Here is a 25,413-nt window from a genome sequence, read left to right on the forward strand (position 1 = left end):
GCTTTGAAACTATAAGAATCTTTTCTTTGCAAAATATTTGACCTCGCCCCTGTGTAAATTTTACTTTTTATCTTGATTTTCTGTTTTAATGTACATTTGTATTCTTTTTGAAATGAATCTTTTATGGTTTTACAATTTGTAATAACCGAATAAAGAAGTTTATTATTATTATTATTATTATTATTATAAACTCGCCATGTTGCTGTGTCTAATTTCATGTCGCAGGGTTTCAGATGTGAGAGCCCTAGATCTCACGGGACGGGACTTCACTCCGGAAGGAGTTACTTTTCACATTTTCAGACGCACAAAATGTAATTCACGGTCTGTGTCCTATCCTGCTTTCCCTGACACCCCAAAATTGTGTGTGGTCACAGTGCTCAAAGCCTACGAGGTGGCGACAATAGATATATGTCCACAGGGCATGAGACAATTGTTTATTGCTCTTACTAAGCCACACGGGGCAGTTTCGTCCCCTACAATTGCAAGATGGGTCCGTTGGGTGATGCAGGAAGCAGGCATAGATACTTCCCGCTTTGGAGCTCATTCGGTGAGGGGTGCAATGGCATCCAAGGATTTTCCCTGGGAGCCGGCTTGAAGATATTTCGAATGAAGCGGACTGGTCCTTGGATTACACCTTCAAAAGATTTTACTTTAAACCAGTAGTGTCTCTGGGATCTTTAGTGGTGGACAAGCTTTAAACTAGCCTAATCAGAAGCCTCTGGTCCTGCCATAGAATGCAAAATTTCCTACCTAACGTGCAGGAAAGTTTCAATTCAATGGACATGCCATGTTGATCATGTTTGTTGCATAGAGTTCTATTCTCTCTAACTTACCTACATTTTTCCTTGCCTTAGGAGCGGAGGCTGGCAAGCAAGAATAACCAAAGACTACCTTGGTGGGTCGCACGAAGAAAGAGGAAGATAGAGCGTCCGCGGGGGAAGTTATGGGACGTCCTCGCGCAGGATTGGCTGCCTCTGATGAACTTTTTTCTTTGTTTCCATTTTCCCTGTGATCATGGGAAATGTAGTTTTCTATATGGTTTGTAGTGCTTTGTAAGGCTGCTGGAGCTAATAAATGGAAGAAAGTAAATCCTAATCCTCGCCTCCGCGTCCTTAATAGAATTGAAACTTACCTGCACGTTAGCTAGGAGATTTTGCATTACTCCCCAAACACCATCACCGCTCACAAAAGTGCTGCAAGGGGTCTGATCACTTTTGCTCTACAGACATTGAAAAAAAATCCACCAGCCACCATGCGGACTAGAGGAAACAGAGGTATTCATGAGTCTATCTTTTACCTTATGCTAAAATGCTAAAAGAAGGGTCAAAACTGGGAAGAACAATCAGACAGATTATATATGCCAAGATTGTAGCAAAAAACGAAAACTAGCATCAGTGAGCATAAAGGAAGTGAACTTTATGAAACCGAATTTATTAGACTGTCTTTTTTCTCCTTCGTATGGTGAAGGGATGTGGTTAATGGCTGGAGCTGCTCACTTTGGTAAAGGGGAACCAGGTTTGAGTCACGGTCATAGCTCAACAGCCTGTGATCCAGGGCAAATCATTGAATCTCTCAGTGTCAAATTGAGTAATGCAAATTAGTATTCAAGTAAAGCACTAATGCCCTCGCACAAAGCTCACGCTATAGAAAAGTGAAAATAACTAAAACTATATCTTAACTCCTAAAAGTTAGTAGCTAATGCACCATCATGAGAAACGTGGCAACGAATGAAAACAGTGTACAAGAACGTGCGGTCATGCTCATGACTTATTTGAAAAGAGTAGCCTGAGAATGAGGGGAGATACCCATGTGATGAGCTTAGTGGCCAAATATATAAATTGTAAAAAGACCTATACCTCATACAAATCAAATCAAAACTACACATAACTAATAGTGCCACACATTTACTGTGAAAGAGTGAAATATAGGCACGTTTTTTAAAAGAAAAAAACACGGCTAATCTCTGCCCCTAAACTTTAGGCTGAAAGTCCTTGCCTAAGTCACCTGTGAGCCGCGATTAAAATGTAGGCAGTGCATACACTGCACATGAGTATTATCCATAAACATACTCTTGGTCCCATATGGGGAGCACGTCCTGAAACGATACTGATTGGCTTCAGATGGAGTATCTGCCATGGCTAGATCCAGGTTTCCTGGAGGGAAGTTCACATCAGCTTCCAAGAATACACATGCACCATATAATATGTACACTGTTGGATCTGTATTTCTTTTTTTGCCAAATAACGTAAACAGAACTGCTGGAAAGAAAGACATCGGTAACTGGCAATGTGGCTATAGGTGGCAACAAAGAGACAGCATTAAGTGAGACATTAAAAGCTGATTACATAGTTCTGGTTGAATAAAGGAGTGATTTGGATTTATTAAATTCCAGATTGCTGTCTGGTATATATTCTACAGAGTAATTGATGCTAAGAAGATGGATTCTGGACAAATCACAGTCTGCTCCACCTTCCTAGGGGCATGGCGATACAACTACAATGTCCAGGAGGGAAGGATGAGCTGGAGCCTTCTGGGCTGTATACATCCATAATCACAGGACAATACAGGAATACGAACGTTAAACCTCTTAGTGATTTCGTTTGAACTCTTTTGTTAGTGTTTGCATGACTACTGCGGAAAAAAAGAGGGTTACATGGGATTGGACTGCAATCCTTTCATTACAAAAGGTACTGATTCACAACAGGCAGCATGGTGGATGCACTAAAATCGACCAACTGGAAAATGCGCAGGAAATAGGAGTGTGTGTACCGAGAGCATAATGTCCTCTTTAGTCCTGTGGAAAAAGTCGAAAGCACCTATTCACATGAAGTACAGTCCGTTGTAATGGCGAAGAGAGGCAACCTGTACTAAAATGATTAACACAAAAACATCTGCACTACAACCATCAACGTCTGCACTTGCGGGAGGCAGCTAGTGTCCAACATACAGCCAAATGACCGCATATAAAGGAACTTCTGGAGGTGTTCTGCAATGCTCATTCACTAATCTGATCTAGTCATCAAAGCCAATGCTGCGTTAAATGCATATTCTCCCACCATAGCCCACCCACTTCGGTTATCCAGCATTGACCAATCCCCCGCCCCTATGCCCACCACCGAACATGTCACTGGAAACAGATACTGACGTTCAAGTACTGGCGGTTGGAGAAGATCTTGCCACATTCCTCATAGTCACACTGGAGAATTTCCATCTTGGCAGTCTTCCTGCACAGACACAAAAGAGCACTTAGATATCCAAAGTAATGCGGGAATAAACAAGCCAATCCCATTCAATGATTACCAGGTACAGATGACTCTACATCAGAGGACTACAGCTGACGTCACTCACAAAGGCATCATTATTAGGTGTCCCTGCACATGACCTCCTCAACGTACGTGTTCTATATAAGGCCCAGCAGATAATCCTTCTTACCGAGGCCCTCCAGCATGCTATTTCATGGGGCCTTTAGCCTGATAAGAGTCAAAAGAAAAAGTTACTTAACTATGGCAATAATATTTCTGGTGGATACATAATCTTCCCGCTGATTACTCAATTTATGAATTATCCTTCAGGCTTCTGACTGGTTCGTAAATCTTTTCCTAAGTTATGTTTCTCCAGTGTTGGTAGGTGGTCTTCAGAATAAGAAGTCAAAAACGGGCAGCTGTGCATCAGCTTGAAGGCGGATGCCATCAGGACAATCAACACAGGATTCATATCCCTCTGAGGAACAATAAATGAAGTGGGAGGAAACAAGTAAAAAGTGAGCCAGCCCTTTTAGAAACATATGTACAATTGGAGACCTGAACAGAGGCAGCTGGTCTGGCACCTGCAAAAAGCAGACAGAGCAGAAAGATAACCTTTGAGAGTTCCCAAAGCAGAGCCATGTTAGGCAAGGGTTAGAATGAATAAAAGAACAGTGGAAAGAGAAGCATAAAGAGGTTCAATCGACCTTTCTGTACAGCATAATACACATTTCTGCCAACGGTAGGCGCATACCGTCTAAGTGGAGGGCCAACTGGAGTCCAAAATAATGTTACATACTTCGGGAGGAAGGTAAAAAGCCATCAGCTGCTGCCGCTGACTCTCCAAGCATGGATGCGCAGAGTTGACAGATTTGGGTGGAGAATCCTCCCCCCATTGCTGCTGCGAAGAGGCAGCCTGATCAGGGGAGTGATACTCATCTTCAGAAGCTCTGGGTACCAGACTCTCCTTGCCCAGTCCGGAGCCACAAGGATGACTTAGGCCTGGTCACTCCTGATCTTCTTCAAAACCCTAGGCAGGAGTGGTATGGGCGGAAAGGCATACAGCAGGCCTGAGCTCCTCTCATGACGAAAGGAGTCGCCGAGCGATAGCTGCTTTGGAAACTCCAGCGCACAGTATTGCTGACACTGTGGATTCTCTTCAGAGGCGAACAAATCTATCCAAGGTTCTCTCAACTGCTAAAAAGAGACCTTGCACCACCTCTGATTGGCGATGCCATTCGTGGTTTGCTCGGCCTCGACGGCTGAGTTTGTCTACCCTGGCGTTCATGCCAGGTGTTGAACCACCAGGGTTATGCCCTGCTTTCCAGCCATGTTCAGAGACGCAGGGCCTCTCAACAAAGGGTCCACAACCCCACCCTGCGTGTTGCAGTACCACATGGCGGTGGTGTTGTCCGTGAACACCTGCACTAACTTCTCCTTGACAGAGGGAAGAAATGCTTTCCATGCCAATCGAATCGCTTGAAGCTCCAACAAATTTATGTGGTGCCCCGACTCTGCCAGAGACCAGTGTCCTCTGATCTCCACCTATCCCAGATAGCTGCCGCATCCCAGAAGTGATGCTTCTCTCACAACTTGAGATCTGGTTGGGGAAGGGAGAGGGGTCTGCAGTTGACTCAATCTCGGTTCGTCAACCACCACTGCAGATCTTCCCAATGCTGTGCCCACTGGAACTTCAAGTCCCACTGCAGAGCCCGCATACGCCACCTGGCATGTTTTATCAACAGGATTCAGGAGGCTATGAGGCCCTACAGCCTCAGAGTCAGTCTCATCGAAATCCAGGATAGAGGCTGAAACATCGTAATCACAACCTGAATATCCTGGACTCGCTGCTCAAGAGGATAGGCCTGAAACTGCACTGTGTCCAGAACAGATCCGATGAAAGGGAGCGTCTGAGAAGAAGTCAGGTGTGACTTTGGCACGTTTATAGAGAACCCCAGCAAATGCAGGAGGTTCGCCGTAGTCTGAAGATGGGCGACGACAGCCTGGGGGAAGAGGCCTTAAACAGCCAGTCGTCGAGGTAGAGGTACGACTGACACCCCTAACCTGTGCAGATGAGTTGCGATCACCATCATCACCTTGGTGAACACCCGAGGGGCACTGTAAAGTCCGAAGGGGAGCATGGGAAACTGAAAGTGCTTGTGGCCTACCTTGGATCGCAGGTAATGCCTGTGTCCTGGCAGGATAGGGATGTGAAACTACGCGTCCTGCAGGTCCAACACTACCATCCAGTCTTCTTGGTCTAGGGTAGACAAGACCTGAGCTAGAATAAGCATCTTGAACTTCTTCTTGAGGAAAAGATTGACAGTCCGAAGATCTAAAATGGGCCGCAACCCTTTGTTCTTTTTCGGAATCAGAAAGTAGCGGGAATAACAGACACTGCCTACTTCTGAACCCTGGACCCTCTCTATAGCTCCCTTGGCCAAGAGAGCTATAACGTCCTCTTGGAGCAACTTTCAAATGATCCTCCGTCAGCAATGTGGTGGCAGACTGGAACTTGAGGCATCAATATTCACAGAACCTTTGGAGTCCGCTTCAGGGTTGCTCAATGAGTCATGGGCACCTGGAACTCAGAAAAGATATAGGAGTGCATGGGGAATATGGCTACGTTGGTGCGTGGCAAAGGATTTGGATCCTGAGGAGACTGATGAAATAGAAGTAGCTAATTTATTTGCCGAGTTATTCGATAAAGGACTTTTTTACAGGACAGTTGATTGTTATAGATCACCTGTGGCGGCAGGTCATTAATTTAGAGAATATCAATTGGAAGGAGTCCTTTACTATGTAGGGTGATTAAGGGAATAAGGTTAAAAAGATGTCTGCAACCAAAATATCAGTTTCGTTGGAATGTAGATTTAGTTTTGAAGTCGTTTCAGGACTAGCCTAGTAATAAATACTTAGGAGTGAAAGAGTTGTCCTGTAAATTAGCGACTTTGCTGTGTTTGGTCTCTTTTAAAGCATTTCAGATGTGGGAGCAATAGGAGTGTTGTTCAGGATTGGAAAAGAACAGAGACAATGTCAACTTCTATATTTTATACAAATTTACATAATTCAACCATGTGTGGGTAAATGTATTAGAGAATAGGAGTGCAGACTGATGGAAAAAAGGAGTGCAGGATTGGATCAGTTATTGATTTTATAAATGAAACCTTTTCAAGCAGTTACAAATGCAACCACTGCTAGGTGGGTTACGTCTGCAATGAAAGAGGCAGGTATTAATTTGACTAGGTATTTGGCACATTTAATAAGGGGTGCCATGGCAAGTAAAACATTTATGTTGTGGGGAAGGTTGGACAAAATGAAAAGCAGCAGATTGGTCAAATGCGGACACGTTTACAAAATTTTAGTATAGACCAATAGAAAATGTTTCCCACTACGTTTTGAGAAACCTTGAACATGCAGAATGCTAGCCTCCTGTCTAGTCATAAAATGACGACTCTTAAAGGTTAACTCTATAAAGAATTGCAATTTTATTAAAGACATGGAGGTTAGCATTATCCCAACACACCCTCCAGGATTGGTTGGAGGAAGCCGTTGGTTTATAACAAGATATAACTACAGAATATAGGATGCTGAAGATGTGAAGTGATAAAGTTAATGTAGATAAGATAATTTATGAAACATAAATTAAGGCTGGGAAGATGTTTCAGACCAGTAGAAGGTTTATGATACGAAAAGGAGGAAGATAATGAGACGAGAAACAAAAGAGGGAGAACATGGAGGAGAGGGAGCTGGATGTGGACTCGAGAGACCTATTCATTGTGAAGTGATTTTGCGTTCTGATTCTTGGAACTTTTAAAGGTTGCTGCTCAGAAGAGTGAACACAAGATGAAATTCATATGCTAGCCTCCTTATCTCTAATAATACTGAGATTCTTTATCCAGTTAACTTTTCAGGATTGTCATTCTCGCCACTACTATTCATTGTCCTGAGGTGAAAAGGCCTGCGTGGCAGCGACTCCTTGAAGCCAATCCTGGCTGCTCAGAAGCGCTGATGAGCCAGTTGGAGGAAGGCGCGGTTCATCAGAGGCGCCTTCTACAGCTGTAAATCTGTTACGCCACAGCTATCAGTGTGCTACTGCAAATGAGGACAGGACTGATAAAAGCACAGCTGTACAGTCGTCAGGCAAGCAGACAGTTTTACAAGGAACTGAATAAACAGGACACACATGGTTCATTATCGCTCATATTATGCTCCGATTTCTCTTCACGCACAGCCAACACGTGACAAAGTTCAAAAGGGCGCGTAATCAGGCAGCCAGACAGGACATGCCACAGAGGGAGCAAATAATTCAATTATCCACAAACTGAGCAGAGAGGTAAGCTTACTTACTGGTCTAATAAATCACGAACTAGTATTTTCACTGTATCAAGGTCAAAATCATCTCACCCTCGGCTGTACCAAGGTCAAAATCACTTCATAGAGTGCTCAGGCAGAGAGCAACAGACTGGATGACAAAACAGGAATGAGATGGCTGGTGATAAGCAGCTGCCCCCTCCAAGGGATAACGTTACTCGTCGCCAGTGCTGCAAATAAAACTCCGATTGCCAAGGCGGATGGAAGCTTTTGTTGTAGTAACTGCAGTAATGCCATAACCAACCAGTCATGAGGTCTTCTACACACCATCTCACCAGAAACAGCACTCAGGACAGAACATTTCAGGACAAATTGCTAATTACAAACAGGAAAACTGACTGGGGTGGAGGGAGGGAGAGAGGGATGATAGAAGGAACCGAGTATAAGAAAAGGCTAATATAACAACATTACAGCAAGGGGTCCATCCACCAGTTCAAATCCAGATGCACTGAATGGAACACCTGCAACAAATCCAAAAGGCTCCTTTGATGCTGCAGCCACTGTTCCTCAGACACCTGTGAAGGACCCATCAATCTGATGTGATCACCTTGTAGCAAAATGGCAGCCCCGCCTCCCCCCCCCCCTCCTCCCCCCCTGAAAAATGATGGCTTAAGGGAGGCAGAGTCAGAGGGATTTTGAGGTGGCAGAGCTGGCACAACAATGTGGGGACTGCATCTACTATTGGCATCCACTAGATTTACCTATGCCCCGTAAGAAGCAACACAGCTGTTGGTGGGTCTGGACAGTTGGACCGTACGGCCCTGGCGTAGAAACAAAGCTTTCTGTAATGACTCAATGGGGAGGCCAAGACGAGCCTGTAACTCATCTATTGATACCGCAAAGCAATGCATGAATTCACATATCCCCCTTTTCCACTACAGATCACACCTAACTCCTATTAATTCAATGTGCAACATAGAAACTGGAGTGAACACATTGCAAGGTTTCCTTATGGGTGCAAGATTAATCTCAAAAGCCAACAATAAGCCAAAAAAATAAACTAATGTTTTGGAGAAGCGCGCTACCCCGACGCAAACTGCTGCAATACCTTTTCAGGGATAAAAAGTGCTATACGAATTCAAATACAATACATAACACACACTAAAACCATAACATTCTGAGGTTGGGCAGTTGATTGTAGTTCATACAGACTGCAAAATAATTTCCGTATCCTACTTGACACACTCACATAAGACAAAACTGCTATGGGCCATGTCCGTCGCCCAGTAATGTACCAGTCTACAGCAATAAACCACCTATCAGAAACTGAACAGGCACAGAATAACTGAAGGGATCTGCCACATAATGCTGGCCAACACAGGACTTTAATTTAGTTCACCACTGTGGGTCCTACCAAATTACATGCTATAACGCCCTTTTAACATCTCACAATGGCAATCATATATGGGATGATAGTAAGGTCCATCCCAGAAGATCTCTGATCCATGTCATACCTGCGCCTGCTCAGGACCATAAACTTTGAACAAAATATCTAGGAATGGACTTTAAAAATAAGACCCATCATAAAGGGATCTGCAGAGCTGCTCAAACTTGCCAGCTTACTGAAAACCATAAATGGCTTGCCTGTCTCTCCCACTTCCTCATCCATCACACTGCCAATCACTGTGTCTCATAATACGATAACTGCACCTCGGTGGTCATCACACACGACATAGAAACATTTCCCACGCAGGATTCAAAGAAAGACAGCACATGTCCAACCACACACACAAAAGGTGTAGCATGCTACCCAGGTAGGCAAGCGTTTCAGAATCACACACAAGGGCCATAAGCACTATATAAATGTTGTAATACAATGAACCATAGCTCTACCCGTATTAAAGCATTTTAGAGAGAAGTCGTCTTTCTCTGAACAGCTGCTCACCATTCAAGGGCTTGTTCAGGAGTGTGGTGGATATCTCCAGAGAAGCCAGTTAAACGTACCCAAGTGCACCACAGCAGCAGGACAGCCGTGCACACAGACTGCACAACACTGTCTGCAGAGTCCAGGCCATATTTCGAGATAGGTTTAGATGTGTTCAGTACATTGTTCACTTTTAACAGAACAAAGAAGGCTCTTTAATTGGCTTCGACTGGCTTTAGACGCTGTGGGCAAAGTCTTTGGTGCAGTGGTGGTCAGTGCCGCTGCAGCCGCAAAACTGGCAGGTACATGCTTCCCAGTTGAGAAGTGGCCCAGAAGGTGCCAAAGTTGTCCTGAACAGAGTGAGTATAGGCTGCAAGAAGGTCTCCACCTGTGAGGGTCAAGGAGATCGACTCGGGTACTCTGCTCTCACCTTTAGGTGTTGGTATGTTGCCCGACAACAAGGATTGAGACTACAAACGCCCGTAGGAGAACTTCTTCCTATAGTACTTCTTGTGTTTCTTATGGGAACACTTCTTTGTAGAATATTCCCTGGAATGTGATTTACCTTTTGCTTAAGGAGAGCACCTGGTGTGTCCTTACCCAAAGATAAATGTACCTTTTGCTTCTTATCAGCCTTTGGTTCCATGTAAGAACAAGAATCGTAGGCTGGGAGGAGCCTAGCGCGCAACCAAGATGGCCGCGTAGGTGCGAGGCTCCCGAAGACCTCCGCCACCTCCTACGTTTATCCTGTCTTCATCCTGAATCGGTTGAGGGGACTGTGTCGGTGAACCTGAGCCGAGGTGGTACCCGTTTTCTGTTTTTGAATCGGACCCCAGGGGCCGGGGTGAGCATCGACTGAAGTTTGCGGCCTGCTTCTCTCCTGACCCCGGACTCGAGTTTGGGGGCGACCCAGTGGCGAAGAGAATAACAACGGCGGGCCGAGCCTGGCGAGTCGTGTACCCCACACTTTCACTTTCGCTTTTGAGTCCCCTTGCCGTCATCGCGAGTGGGATTACGGCGCTTCTTTGTGTGGTGGTGGCCTCACTGGGGGACCCTGCCTGCCGGCCTGCGGGGACCCGCTCCGCCTTCCTGAGGTGACCCCAGGGGCTTACGGCCTTGATTGCTTGCTCTCCACTGCGTGACTGGTGAGGGTGCGAGATACACGACGATGGCCACGAAGCAGGATGGAGATCGGCTGAAGGCCAAATCGACCCGGCGTGGCACCGCACCTCAAGTCAACATTATGGATCGCTACATCCTCCCGAAGGGGTCTCCCGGCGGATCGCACAAGTCTTCCGAGTGTCCCCCGGATGCCCCGGATTTGCCTACGGATCTGACTTTGCAGGACGTCATGGGCGCCATTGCTGAGATGAAGACCTCAGTGGGCCAACAATTCGACACCTTGGCGCACAAACTCGATGCGGTCCTCATCGATGTCAACCTTGTTAGAGCAGATCTATCTAAGACAAATGACCGGGTTGACTCCTTGGCCCATACCGCGTCGGGCCTCACGACTGAGGTAGCGGCCCTCCAGACGGAGGTGCGCCGGCTCCGGCAGGCAAGTGCGCTCACGGATCGGCGCCTGGAGGACTCCGAGAGCAGGGCCCGGAGGAATAACATTCGCATTATCGGAGTGCCCGAGGGACGGGAGGACTTGGCGGCGGATCTCTTTGTGGAGGACTTGATTTCTACCCATCTCCAGCCTCGAGGACTGAGTAAATTCTTTGCGGTGGAGAGGGCCCATAGAGTTCCTGGCGGCAGACCAAAGGTCGGAGCTCCTCCGCGGCCTCTTATTGCCCGTATCTTCAACTTTCGGGACAGGGATGCGATTTTGCAAGCTTCCAGACTGCAAGGGCCGCTTAAGCTGGAGAACATGGAGGTGAACTTTTATCCTGATTTCACGCAGGCGGTCCAGAAGCAGAGATTGAGTTTCATGGGCGTCAAGCGGCGGCTTCGAGACATGAACTTAAAATACGCCATGCTTTTCCCGGCCAGGCTGCGTGTGGAGGCTGATGGTCGCACTCACTTTTTTGATCGTCCTGAGATGGCCGGGGACTGGTTGGACACTTTGTCTGGGGGACATGATCGGGATGGGATGGGGGCGGCGGGCGGAGAGTGCCCACCGGACCGGGTATGAGGTATTGACACTGGGGCTCATTCCTGGCTTAGGGTCTCTTGACTGTTGTGTCTTGTTTCCCCTCCATTGGAGGTGGTGCTGTGTCTCGAGGGGGTTCTCTTTTCTCCTCTAGGGGGTCTTTGTAGTTTAGTTTACACAGGGGCGACAGGCACACTGCAAGTTGGGGGGGCTGTTTGGGCTCATGCAGGGGTGCAGGGAGGGGGGAGTTTTGTTTGGGATGTTGGGTTGGAGTTGGGTATTGTTTATTTGTACCACAAGGCAGAAGTATTGTTGTGCTATCGCTAAAGTGCTCTCTGGGGGGAGATTGATCGGTTTTGGCTATGATGGGGGGTAGGGGACTGAGCCTTTTGTCCTGGAATGTCAATGGACTGGGGGACAGGATAAAACGGGGAGTGGTCCTGCAGTTCGAACGAATTTCACCTGATATAGTATTTCTGCAGGAAACACACCTCATTGGAAACTCCTTTCGTGCCATGAACAGACGGGGCTATCGCCTTGTAGCCCACTCGGGCTTCACATCTGGTTCGAGGGGTGTGGGCATTATGGTCAAAACCTCGCTCTCGTTGGAGGTTGATGAGGTGCTCCATGATGATAGGGGACGATATACGGCTCTGGTGGGTAGATTGGAGGGTAAAGTGATTGTTTTGGTTTCTGTTTATGTCCCGCCAGGGTTGCAGACAACTACTTTTGCTGATTTGGGGCGCCTTCTTCTTGGCCTGCCGGAGGGGATTCTAGTGGTTGGGGGGGATTTTAACGCTGTAATTTCCGGAACTGAGGATCGTCACCCTCCCAGGGATCTCCCCCGTGCCCAAGCTTGGTTATCTGGCGTCTTGGATACCCTGGGGCTGGTGGATTGTTGGCGACTGAAACACCCTACGCAGATACAATACACCTTTCATTCCGGGGCTCATGGTAGTCTTTCGAGGCTTGATTATGTTCTGATGCCAGCAGCACAGGCAGGGAGGGTCGGGGAGGTACGACATCTGGCTCGGGGTATTTCAGATCACTCCCCACTCCTGTTGCACTTCGACATTGTCCCGAGGGGGGAGGGGAGGGTGGTCCCGATTAATTCCTGGTACCTGCGTGACCCCACAATTCGCGCTGATTTGGTTAAATCTCTTGAGCGATATTTTGAAGACAATGTGGGGTCTGTGTCGTCTGCGGTTTCTTTGTGGGAGGCGTTTAAGACGGTACTCCGGGGGGAGGCCCTGTCCCTCATTTCCCATTCCCGGAGGCGCGTGCGGGAGGAGGTGACCCGTATCGAATCTGAGATAACTGAGTTGGAGGGTGATCTGGAGTGTGGGGTAACGGATGATAAACTGCATGCTCTCCGACTCAAACAGGCGGACTACAAGGCCCTAGTCACGGAGGCAGCCAGGGGCCTGAGTAGAGAGCAACAGGGGCGACTGTATGATGTGGGTGATAAGGCTGGTAAATTGATTGCGTGGCTGGATAAAAAGGAGAGAGCGAGTCGAGTTGTCCCGTCGATTGAGAGACTGGATGGTGTGTGTGTCACTGAGCCGGAGGAAATTGTTGATTGTTTCGCTGAGTATTTCCGTGGGGTGTATTCCCCGGTATCTTCCCGCTCGGAAGAGGATTCCCATGACCTGCTTAAAGACATTGCGCTGCCTTCCCTTTCGGAGGAGGATAAATTGTCGTTGGACGCGGCCCCGACATCTGAGGAGATTGCCCTCGCCATACGTTCGGTCGCCTCTGGCAAGGCCATGGGTCCTAATGGCCTTCCCATTGAATTGTACAAATTACGACCGGATACGCTGGCTCCGCATCTCCGTGCTATGTTCCTCGCGGCCCGGTCGGCGGGTTCCCTCCCGCTGGACCAGCGTCTTGCTACTATTGTGGTTATTCATAAGGAGGGGAGGCCGCGGGATCGGGTCACGTCTTACAGGCCCATTTTGCTGTTGAACGCGGAGCCGAAAATTCTCGCCAAGGTGCTGGCTAATCGGCTGGTCGGCGTGGTGTGCGATCTGATCCACCAGGACCAGTCCGGCTTTATCCCTCATCGCAACACCGCGCTTAACCTGCGGCGTCTGCACGGGGTGCTCGCGAGGGTCCCGTTCATACGAGAGCCAGCCATTTTGGCGTCCTTGGACGCCACTATGGCGTTCGACACTCTTGAGTGGCCATATATTTGGGCGACGCTGGCTAAGTTTGGGTTTGGCCCGGGATTCATTGGCTGGGTGAAATTGTTGTACTCCGGACCGCTGGCGCAGGTGGCGGTGAATGGTAGAGTATCTGCGCCGTTTGAGCTGGGCAGGGGCACGCGGCAGCGTTGCCCGCTGTCGCCGCTCCTTTTTGCGCTTGCCTTGGAGCCCCTGGCGGAGTGGCTGCGGTGGCACCCTTCGATTCGTGGTCTCCGATGGACCCCCGAGTATGAGGATCGCGTATCCCTTTACGCGGACGATATTCTTTTGTACCTTGCTTCCCCGCGCAAATCACTGATTGTGTTAGTGGATGTGTTGCGTTCCTTCGGCCGCAACTCCGGCTTAGTTATCAACTGGGCTAAATCCTGTGTGTATGTCCTCTCGGGGGAGGCTCCTATCCTTCCGCGGGGTTGTCCTATCCAGGTTGCTCCGCAGGGATTTAAGTACCTGGGTATCTTTATTACCCTGGACGCTGCGGCCTGCTATAAACAGAACTTACTCCCCCCCCCCCCTCCAGCGCCTGAAGGAGGATGTGGCGCGTTGGAGGCGCTTGCCGCTCTCGCCGCTCGGCCGTGCGGCACTGTTTAAGATGATGTCGTTGCCACGTTTCTTATACGCTTTCCAAAACACGATGGACGTCATCCCGGCGCGCTACTTTCGGGAGGTGGAGGGTCTGCAGCGCCACCTGTTTTGGGATGGGAGGCCGCGTATCGCCCTCGCGAAGCTGACGCTCCCGTGGTATGACGGGGGGGTCGCCCTCCCGGACATCAAATGGTATTACTGGGCCTCCCAGCTGGCTGCGATAAACCACGGCCTTTATGGGCCCGCCCTTAACCCAGCTTTTGAAATGGACAAAGTGTTACTGCCGGGTGGCGACTATAATCGTGCGCTTTACTCTACATCGCTCGACGCACGTTTGATGGGCCCTATGCGGGTGGCGGTACGGGTGTGGCACGCGGCAAACTCGGCTATGGGGTGGAAGGATCGGTTGACCCGGGCGACGCCACTGTATGCATCTGAGCGACTGGGCTGCTTGTGGACCTCGAAAGGCTTTGAGAAGTGGGACATGATAGGCATCAGCAGGGTGGGCGATCTCTGGATGAGGGGGGGGATTCAAAACGTTCGAGGTGCTGCAGAAGGAATTCCAGTTGCAGGATAGGGAGTACTTCCGATATATACAGGTTCGTCACGCGCTGTGCTCTGTATTCCCGGATGTTGCCTCCATCCCGGAGTGCTCCCCTCTGGAAGATAGAGTGCTAGATGGGCATGTACCGGAAGGCACTATCTCATTGATTTATAAAAAGCTCATCAACGATCGCTCGGGACTGCTGACTGGCCTTCGTGAGGCATGGGTCGCCGATGGATTGGAGCTGGATGACGAGGACTGGGTGTCTGCGGTGTCCTCCCCGAAAGCGGTGGCCATACCGGCCCGCCTTCGCTTCGTCCAGCTCAAAATACTACACAGGGTCTATGTTTCGGGGCCGGGTCTGATGCGTATGGGATATGCCGTGGATGGGCTGTGTAAGCGTGGGTGTGGTTCGTTAGGGACCTTCATCCATATTTTGTGGGAATGCCCGGAGGTGGCGCGATTCTGGCGTGTTGTACATGCGGTGTTGCAAGCGGTCACGCATGTGGCGCTGTTTCCCGAGGCTAGGAGATGTCTGTTAAATGTGTAGGAGCCGACTGATTATACGGTGCCGCAGACGTGGTGGGTGACTCTGGGATATATGGTGGCCAAGCGTGACATAGCACAATTGTGGGGCTCCCAGAGGCCACCAACGGTTTCGGTGTGGAAGGACAACATGGATTGGTGTATGTTTCGGGAGAAGGTAGTGTATGTGGCGAGAGGTAAGCCTGGGAAATGGGTGAAGGTGTGGGGCCCCTGGAACTCCTATCGTGGCGGGATTTGTACCCCGCCGCTGACGCCTGACTTGGCAGTGGCCCAGTCTCCCTAGTCTGCTTGTCACCTTGATTCTGGGCATTGTGTCTACTTTGTTTCTGTCCCGGCCTGTCCACCCCCCCTATTCCTGTGGATCGGTAGGGTCCTCCCCAGGGGAGCTCATAATGCTGCTTTGACTTTTGCTGCCTTGTGGATTTGTTTGTGGTTTCTTATAAAAAATGGAACCGCCATTTGTGGGGTCCGGCCGGTGTGGCCGCCAACGCTTCCCTCGACTTCTGGGACCTTTCTCACTTGCCGCTTGTGTTTAATGACTGTATTTTATGCTCTCACTGTTTGCTAGCGGCCGGCCTGAAGGTTGTAGGCCCATCTTTGTATATCTTTTGCATTCTGTAATAAAGGTTTCTCAAAAAAAAAAAAAAAAAAAAAAAAAGAATCGAAGGCTGTAGAGTAGTGTTATGATCCCAGGCACCACATGAAGATCTGAAAAAGACATTTTCTTGTGGCAAGCGAGACAAAGCTTGATCTGAAACCTATTCACTGATGAAATGCTGAGGATTTTTTTGATAGGACATGAACAGCAGGCTAGAAAAAAAGGAAGTGATGTCAGCGCAAGTCCAAAAGGCCGCACAGTGCCACACAGAGGTGTTGGAGAGACACTGATGTGGGAAAGTTAGAAGCCTGAGGATAATTCGGAAGGTGAGGAATCTGTTGGAAGATGCATCCATCAGCAACTTCTGTACATGTTGGTGCCGAAGCGAGGTACATTTATTCTGCTTCCATGTGTATTCTTTTCACCATTGTAGCTACAACTATACAGCCCAGCTCTGATCACTTCCTAATCTTCTCCTAAGGCCCAATTACCCATCTGTGTGTTTTATCCTTAATGCCATTATATGCAGTGGACCCACTTTCAAAATGAAGACATCTAAACACCACAAGACAATGAAATAATAAGAATGTAGTGGTTGAGAAGGGATGGTACAGCATGGAAAGGAATACGATACAGATAATCCATTCTACAAAAGATCCAAGCTTCTGCATGTTACCATTTGTATGGCCCAGTATCACGTTCAGAGTGGCCACTGTAGTTATGTTGTCATCACTGGCTCATTATAGGGCTTATACGTGACCACGTGCAAATGACTCGCGTGCATTAGGACTGGCTAGAGAAGATCTGCCGAACATACTGTTTAGTAAAACCAATGCAATGTTGTCTAGTCGGGGATCTTTGCAGTGCATTATGTCTTTGCATATACCAGACCACAGACTTTACTGTTTATTTCATTCACCCACCACAGCTGTGGGTCCCATGCACAGTCGACCATTGCTCAGCAGAGGTGGTTGTTTTGTTTAGAGTCATCGTTAGGCAATGTTATGCCGTTGGTGTAGTGTGGCTCGCTATCTTCTTCTGAATAGGTTTGATGTACAGGTTTGGAGAGCCTATGGATCAGCTTTGGTGCTGCATTGCATGCAAGGTCGTATCAGGGTGTGTGTTTATTGCGCATACTATAGGTCTAGAGGAAGGTTTTAGACAACACAGGCAGAGGTTGTTTACATGCTTTACACTTGGATATCTTAAGCATCAGCAGGTGTTTTTTTTTCCAGACTATTTTGGGCAGCTGTGCCAGGGCTGTCCCTTAATTCTTTAAGCCATCTCCTTGATCAACGACCTTACCTCATTTGTGATGCTCTCTTTTCCTGAAAAAGAACTTTCCAGCCATTCACATTTGGGTCACTGCTCATTCCATAATGGTGCCAATACCTGGGATGTCACTTGGTACTGCTGGAGGGAAGTGTGGGTCATCGACAGACGCTAGTGTAGATGAGGTCGGTCGGTGTGAGCCTGTGGATCCACCAGCTTTACCATGCTCTGGTGGCAATGATATGCAGCAGGAAACGGGGATTTGGGGAAGGATGAGCAGGAAAAGAGACATATGATTGAAAGTACCTTTCATGGCATAGCAGTGTGGGAACTATGGAAGGAAGGCCCTATATGGCGTACCTGTTTCTGCCTCCAGACCTCAGCTCCAGCATCCTATTCTCCCTAAACCCCTCGCCATTATACTTTATCTTCTCTGACTTTTTATGAGTGGTCTGGTGATTCAGCTAGAAGGACACACATCCAGGCTTCCCGACTCTAGTCTAGAGCCTGCCCTTCTCTCTGCTGCTGCCAACGTCAGTGCCAGCACACCTGCCCTCTGTCTGTGAACTGCAGGTGCAGAAGCGGCAGGAATTACAACAGACCAACAGCAAGATCTCTAGGCACCATCTGGAAATACCAACTGGCTAAAAGGCCCTTCATAGCAGCTGTTTGGTGATGTTGCATTTCTGCAGTTTCTCATGCTCAAAGTTGGCCAGAAGGGCTGCAAGTGCAGGACACAAACGGGAAGGGATCTCCTACTCCCTTGCATCTTTGGTGCAGTTTTATGAAAGCAGATTTACAAGTGCAGCTGTGCCACAAACCTTTAAAATAATTTATCTACATGAACATAGCAGAGTAGCTGTCGTGCCACACCTTTTATGCAGTTCACAAAGAAATTTGCCTGACATGGTTCAAAGTAGATACAGTATAACTCTCATTAACTCCCCTAGACTTCCCTACTGCCATACTTTGGCAGATACTAAAAATGTAATAAACAGACAGAGACTAATAGCACATTTACCATTGGTTATAAGGACTGGGTTTTATGGGGTCAGGGGTGGGGAATGGAGTATTGGGCGGATGGCAATCATTTTGTAGCAGGCAAACTATAAAAAGGTGGGTCTCTTGGTTCCTTTGTGAACTGTGCCAAAAATCAACTGACTTTTTGTATCTCAAGCTTCGCAGAGGATAGGATCTTGAGCAAAACAGCCAGAGATATGCAGCTCGTCTATGAGGCAGTCCTCTTACAATTGACTGCTTTGTGGATAGACACTAGACCTTCAATGTAATGCATGTTGGCAGACGCAACTAGCAGAATTAGCTTAAGGTGAGCAATATGGTGTTTGGGTTTCCATCGATTGGTGGTCCAGGCTGGGGTTGCATGCAGCATGGTTTTCATTTGATCCGGTGTTGTATCCAAGACATTGTGTGGGACAGAACGAAGGCCAGGATAGCAGATGGACAATTGCTCGAGGGGAAGATCAGCTTCATTCTAAGGAGGCCCATAGGGGAGAGGAGTTGGCCTAACGGCTAGGGCAGTCGACCTCGAATCTGGGTTCGAGTCTCGGTAATAACGCTGAACATCCTGTGATTCTGGGCAAATCACTTAATCTCCCCGTGCCTAACAAAAATTAATGTGCCCTTATGTAATGCAACTGTTGCTATGTAAAGTGCTGTGATACTCGATTTGGGTTAAGTTCGCGCTATATAAAACTCTGTGAAATAAAAAAAATCTACTTTGCTGTGCATTCTTGAAACTCTCCATCACGCGGTTAGTTACCATGTGGAAGCCAAGTGGTTTGCGTAGGGGGGCTGAGAAAAGGAGAGAAGCCACTGAGGTTCATACTGGCATGTATAGCTCAACTGCGCTGCTATGAATGAGCATCAACTCACTTTTCACCTGTTTGAGATTCAAATAGATGTAAACATCTGGGTTTGGAGAGTACTGAAGCACACTGTGATGCAGTGGATATTGTGACTGTCAAATGCTGTATGTGGGTATCATATCAGTGATGTGTGAATTCTCATCCTGATGAGCAGAACTGCAGGAAATTCCAAGTATTGTCTGAGCATCTCAGATGAGTATGGAGTCATGGGGAAAACCAAGCATGACTTGGAGGGGTGAGCAGTGTCAGGAGATAGTCGGTGAGAACCAGTCTAATACTGTGTTTCAGGTTTCTATGGTGGAGATCGCCACCAGCAGCAGACAGGTAACAATGTCAAAACTGCCAGCAGGTCTAGAAATCTTAAAAGGCAGGGTCTCTATTATCAGTTATAATCCTACGATCGTCGGTGACTTGAACGGTTGCTACTTCAAAGCTTCAGATAGGGTGGGCCCTGGACAGGTAGACCTGAAGCAGTAGGTGACTTACCGGATTCTTTTCCTGACTATCTGCGACACATCCTCATCACTGTATGTGTGTTGTTGCTGCTTGCTGCAAGGAAAGGAAAATATAATAATTACCTTTTAATTAATTTGAGTAATTAGAGGTTTTATGTAGCACATATTAAAGAAAAAGAGGTGAGGGTGATACAAAACAGAATCATTTGGGGAACACTGGGTCTAAGATAGGGGTCTCCAACCTTTTCTGTGATAGAAGCTACTTCTGTTCAATGAAAATCATAATGAGCTTCTAGAATTACTAGTGCGACCGTGACCACAACAAACAGACAAGATGGCCGCCTCATGCAAGATTACCAGCAGTGATCACCTCAGTTCATCAGGCTGGTTGCCAGTATTATTGCTAAAAAGACTTTATTAACTTGCAATGCCTCAACAATGTACATACTTGGCGGCCATACTGTAATGTTTCTGGCACCAAGTTAATAATCATGGCAATAAGTCTCCACAATGCCTTTTGATTTACCACCCAAATATCCGCTTTAAATATATTTTGGGAATTCAACCATTTTTTCCAAACATCAGCTTATGAGTTCCAAAAATACAGAATTTTTTGTCTCGAATACACATGTTCCATTTTGGTATACACATATTCATTCAACCAAGCAAATGTGTCTAATTTATTAAGCTGGCTGGACACAGGAGAGCTGCTTACAGGTTGCAGGTGAGCAACTAGTAGCTTACAAGCTTCTCACTGGAGAACCCTGGTCTAAGAACTGATAGCAAAAATTTACAACATATAGATTGGAGTGCTAGAATTTCTGGTTATTGGGGTTAATTTTACATATTCAATTACGTGGGGACAGTTGCAGAAAGGCAAGGTTTGAAAAGTATTTGTAATTTTCATATGATGTAATGGCTGTTGTGATGGAATTCCCTACCTCTGGTGAACTACATAAGAAAGACACTTTGAGTTGTTTTCTTTCTCCACTACTTCAAGGATACTTTGACCTGAAAAACATTATGACGGTCTGTAACAGAGAAGGGCATCCTTCATTTGATGAGAGCAGATGTTAAACCTCTGCACTGCATCATGTGGAATTTCTGAGAAACAGAAGGTAGGTCTCCACGTGGGAGCCTGTCTGGCAGGTTATCTATCGAACGGATGTGTACATCCTGACCCTTGGCTAAGAGAGTAGATCTCTTTTAAAGTAGGAGCAAACCTACAGATCATTATTTTCCTGAAAAGACACTTTTAAGGCTTTATCTCGTGGAAAATATCTAGCCACAGATTCCTTACCTTTGAATAGCCCCAGGGGTCAGACTTGATCCAGAAGATTTGCAAGCAATACCCTTAAGCTCCAGTAGGTGGCACTGTTCGGCTACATGTCGTTCATACCGGAAGCGACTTGTGCCGTACCTACATAGGAGCCACATTGGTGCACTGACATCAATTACTTTCACAACTTTCTATGCCAGAACCACACGTCAATTACTTTCACAACTTTCTATGGGAATCGCACCATTACACAAACCTGCCCCAACGGCAGGCGCGTACCGACTTGGTCGAGGGATGCCTGCTGGCAGAATAACATCACAGACTTCGGGAGGAAGGTTGAAAGCTGTCAACTGTCACCACTTAGTCTCCAAGCACGCAGGTGTAGGGTGTGCATATTCGGGTGCAGAACCCTGCCCTGTTGCTGCGTCAGGAGAGATCCTCCCGAAGAGGCAACCTGAATGGAGAACCTATGGTCATGCTCAACAGCTCAGGATACCAGACTATTCCCGGGTGAAGAAGCCATTTGCGATCTGCTATGTGTCTTCGGCTGAGTTTGTGTGCTCTGGCATTCAGCAAGCCTGCCAGATGCTGCACCACCAGCAAAGTGCCCTAATGTTCTAGCCATGTCCAGAGGCACAGAGCCTCTTGACAAAGGGTCCATGAACCAACCCCACCCGGTTTGTTGCAGTACCAGATGGGGGTGGTGGTGTTCGTGGACACCTGCACCAGCCTTCCCTTGATCAAAGGAAGAAAAGCTTTCATTGTCAAGCGAATTACCTGATGCCCCAACAGGTTTATGTGAAGCTCAGACTCTGCCGGAGACCAGAGTCCTCTGACCGCCACCACTCCCAGATGGCCACCCCAGCCCATAACTGACACATCTATCAGTACAGTCAAATCTGGTAGGGGAAGGGAGAGGGGCCTGACACTGACCCAACTGCAGTTCATTAACCACCACTGCTGGTCTTTGACAGTTCCCTCTGAAATCTGGACCATGTCGAAGAGATATGCCTAATGCTGCATCTACTGGGCCTTCAGGTCCCATCGCAGAGTCAGCATCTGCCAACGGGCATGTGTCATCAGCAGGAAGCCATGAGCCCAAACAGCCTCCGAGTCAGTCTCACCGAAATCCAGGATGGAGGCTGAAACATCAGTATCATAGCCCGAATATCCTGGGCTCGCCGCTTGGGAGGACAGGCCCAAAACCACACTGTGTCCAGAACAGCTCAGATGAAAGGGAGCATATGAGAGGGAGTCGGGTGTAACTTCGGCATGTTTTTAGTGAACCCCAGCGAGTGCAAGAGGTTTTCTGTATTCTGAAGGTCTGTGATGACTGTCTAGGGCGAGCCTGCCTTAAACAACCAGTCGTCTAGGTAGGAGAAGACTCAAATCCCCGACCTCCGCAGAGGAGGTGTGACCACCACCATCACCTTAGTGAACACCCCAGGGGCGTTGGTAAGGTCGAAAGGTAGCACATAAAACTGAACGTGCTCGTGGTCCACAGTGACTCGCAGATAGAGTCTGTGGGCCGACAGGACGGGGATGTGAAATTAAGCATCCTGCAAGTCCAACGTTACCATCTAGTCTCCCGGATCTAGGGCACACAAAACTTGAACAAGTGTGAGCATTCTAGATTTCTCCTTGTTCAAGAAGATATTAAGAAGGCACAGCTCTAGGATAGGAAGAAGAACTCCGTCCTTCTTTGGCACCAGAAAGTAGCAGGAATAGCAACCACAGCCTACTTCTGATACAGGCACCCTTCTCTATGGCTCCCTAAGCCAAGAGAGCCTGCACTTCTTGACAGAGCACGGAGGGATGGTCCACAATCAGCCGATAGTAAGAGTATGGCACGGGTGGCAGGGTGTCACAAACGAAAGCAAGTAGCCCCTTTGGACTGTCTATAGTACCAAAGGTCTGATGTTACTGACTGCTAGTGGGGAAAGTGATAGCATATCCTGCCTCCCCCGGAGGACGGAATAAAAATGCTTGGAGGCAGCGGCTGCGGGGGAAGAGGTTGGTGGACTGACCTGACCGTTGGCCGCGTGCCACACATGGTGTCTGGGACCCATGCCCTCGGCCATGAAAAGGCAGGGAAGCCTGCTGGCCAAGGTAGCTGGGAGGGTATGGTCGGTTGAAGACCCCTACATAGCTGCGGAAGGTGGATAGGGGTTGACGAGGGTCCATAGACAAGTCCATGGACCTGGCTGTAAAGGGTAGGTCCATGAGCGAAGCCTTTGATCCCCCTGAATAACCAGTTGTCCTCAACAAGGCATGGCAGCATAAGGCCATCGACAATGAATTTCCTCTGCCCAGCAAGTCGGTCGTGTAAACCCACAGAGGATCGGGACCATAGCCATATCCTTTCCATCTGCAACAGTCTGAGTATGGCCCGGGCCTCCTCCGGGACCAAAGGCAGCACTTGTGCAACCAAATCCCATAGTGTATGGGAGAAACGGTCCAATAAGCATGCAGTGTTCATCGACCTCAGTGTCAGGCTGGTGGAAGAGAACATACTTTTACTGAAGGTGTCCAGCCTATCCGGTGGGGTAGTAGGGATCAAGCTAGGGTGGATGTGGGATGAGAAGGCTTGGACCACCAATCACTCTGGGGTTGGATGCTGGTTAAGGAAACTGGGATCCCGAGGAGCGGGACGATGGTGGCAGGCAAGGGGCCTATTTACAGAAGCACCTGTGCAGGACTTGGACGAGGCCCCAAGTAGGATGTCCTTAAGGGCTTCATTGAATGGGAGTAGGGGTACTGATTGGGTGACTCCCGGCAGAAACACCTCTGTCAAGACGTTAGTCTTGACTGTAACTGAAGGCAGTCTAAGGTCCAGGACCTCAGTCGCCATGCGCACCAACATAGTAAAAGAGGATCCCCTCCTCTGTAGGCACAGCAGGAGGGAAAACCAGGCCAGTGTCAGGTGAGGAGTCCAACCCACTGGCCTCACCTGGCTCCTCATACCAGTTGTCCTCCTCAACTGGATCTTCTCCATAAGGGTCCATTGAGCCCTCTGAAACGTCCTCCTAACCAGGCCTATCCATTAAATAAGGTACTGGCTCCGCTCCCGGAAGGATTTCCTCTGTGGGCGCTGGATGCGGCATCGGACGAAGCCCTTCCGGCTCCATGTTGGAGTCGGGAATGTCGATGGGGATGGAGCTGCCTAGGGCCATCGTCAATGGAGCGGGCATCGAGAAAGGTCTTGGTCTTATTTGCGGCTCCGCTCCAGATTCAGCAAGGGATCCTTGGGGCCCAACTGGCATCAAGGGCAAACCCGTCAGCGTGGGCTCTGTAGGGGCCCTCCCACACGCATGGGACCGTAAGGTGCTCCAGAGGAATGAGTTTGGCGAATATGGGGAAGAGTGTTTGGACTTCTTGTGCAACTTCCACGATGACTTCAAGTATGACCAAGAACATCGGAGGGGATCCACCAACATTCCCTGGACCTTCCATGCGAACGGGACCTCGATCACGGCAGAATCAACAGGCGTTGGGCTACGAGGAGCTTAAGGGATCGCTCACTTTGTGCCTTCGGGTACATGGCATGGCCATACTCACATGCCTTGGGTTCGTGTCCTGGCTCTAGGCATCACCAACACACCAAGTGGGGGTCAGTCACCGACATTTACCTATGACAGGCCCCACATGGTTTGACATCAGTCGGTTCCCGGGGTAACACTCTCATATCAGGAGATTAAATCTCAGGAAAAAGTCGACAAAAATATTTGGAAAAGGCCAGTCAAAGAGTGACTGACGGATAGCTCAATCCAGATCAGTGATATCTGGTGCGGAATTGAAAGAACTGATGTCTGCGCGCTGAAGTGGTGCCTATATAGGGGCGCCTATATAGGTACAGCACACATTACTACTGGCGCAGACGACTCTGAGCCGAAAGACGCCACCTACCAGCACGCAACAGTGCTGCTTGAAAATCTTTCGGATCCAGTCTGATGCCTGGGGAAATTAAAAGGTAAGGAATCTGTGATTAGAAGTAATCAGATCCACGTGTTTCACCAACAAAAGAGCTAGAACGCAATGATCTCGGCCGGTTATGTATGTACTTTAGGCACAGGGAGATTAAGTGATTTGCCCCGAATCGCGTTTCCGCTTTTTATGCCTGAAATACCTCTCATATTAGTACATCTGGTCCTCATTGCCACAAGCCCCAACACTGCTATTTCATTTGCCATCACTGATTAGTACATATGCTTTAATTTTCATGATTGGATAACTGTGTGCATTACAAACGGTGAGTATATTGTTGTGCTGCTGTGCTTCTACTTTGTATATTCGGACAAGAGCATTCCCCACTTTCTCAGTGGGTCCAAAAGATAGAAGCTTTAGCAGTAGGGCGCACTATACACTGCACTAAGGTCTGACATCTCACACCAGCACAAAAACCCAGACAACACTTAGTGTTGACAGACAGGCTTTACACTGGAAAGATACAAATGAAGTTAGGTACGAATGGG

The 25,413-nt window shown here is 48.3% G+C and overlaps 1 protein-coding gene across 1 annotated transcript in view; it reads right to left on the minus strand.

Annotated features, from left to right (window-relative positions):
• Nucleotides 1-25,413, minus strand: part of LOC146839436 (zinc finger protein 692-like) — a 151,154-nt gene that overhangs the window by 27,549 nt on the left and 98,192 nt on the right. Inside the window, exons 7-8 of the mRNA XM_085651490.1 lie at nucleotides 19,694-19,756; nucleotides 3,146-3,224 (exon numbers count right to left, since the gene is read on the minus strand). Coding sequence (XP_085507616.1) covers nucleotides 3,146-3,224; nucleotides 19,694-19,756 — 142 coding nt within the window. The remainder of the gene's footprint in view (nucleotides 1-3,145; nucleotides 3,225-19,693; nucleotides 19,757-25,413) is intronic.

Source organism: Triturus cristatus, chromosome 4_1 (assembly GCF_964204655.1).
Source record: "Triturus cristatus chromosome 4_1, aTriCri1.1, whole genome shotgun sequence".
Classification (NCBI taxonomy): domain Eukaryota; kingdom Metazoa; phylum Chordata; class Amphibia; order Caudata; family Salamandridae; genus Triturus; species Triturus cristatus.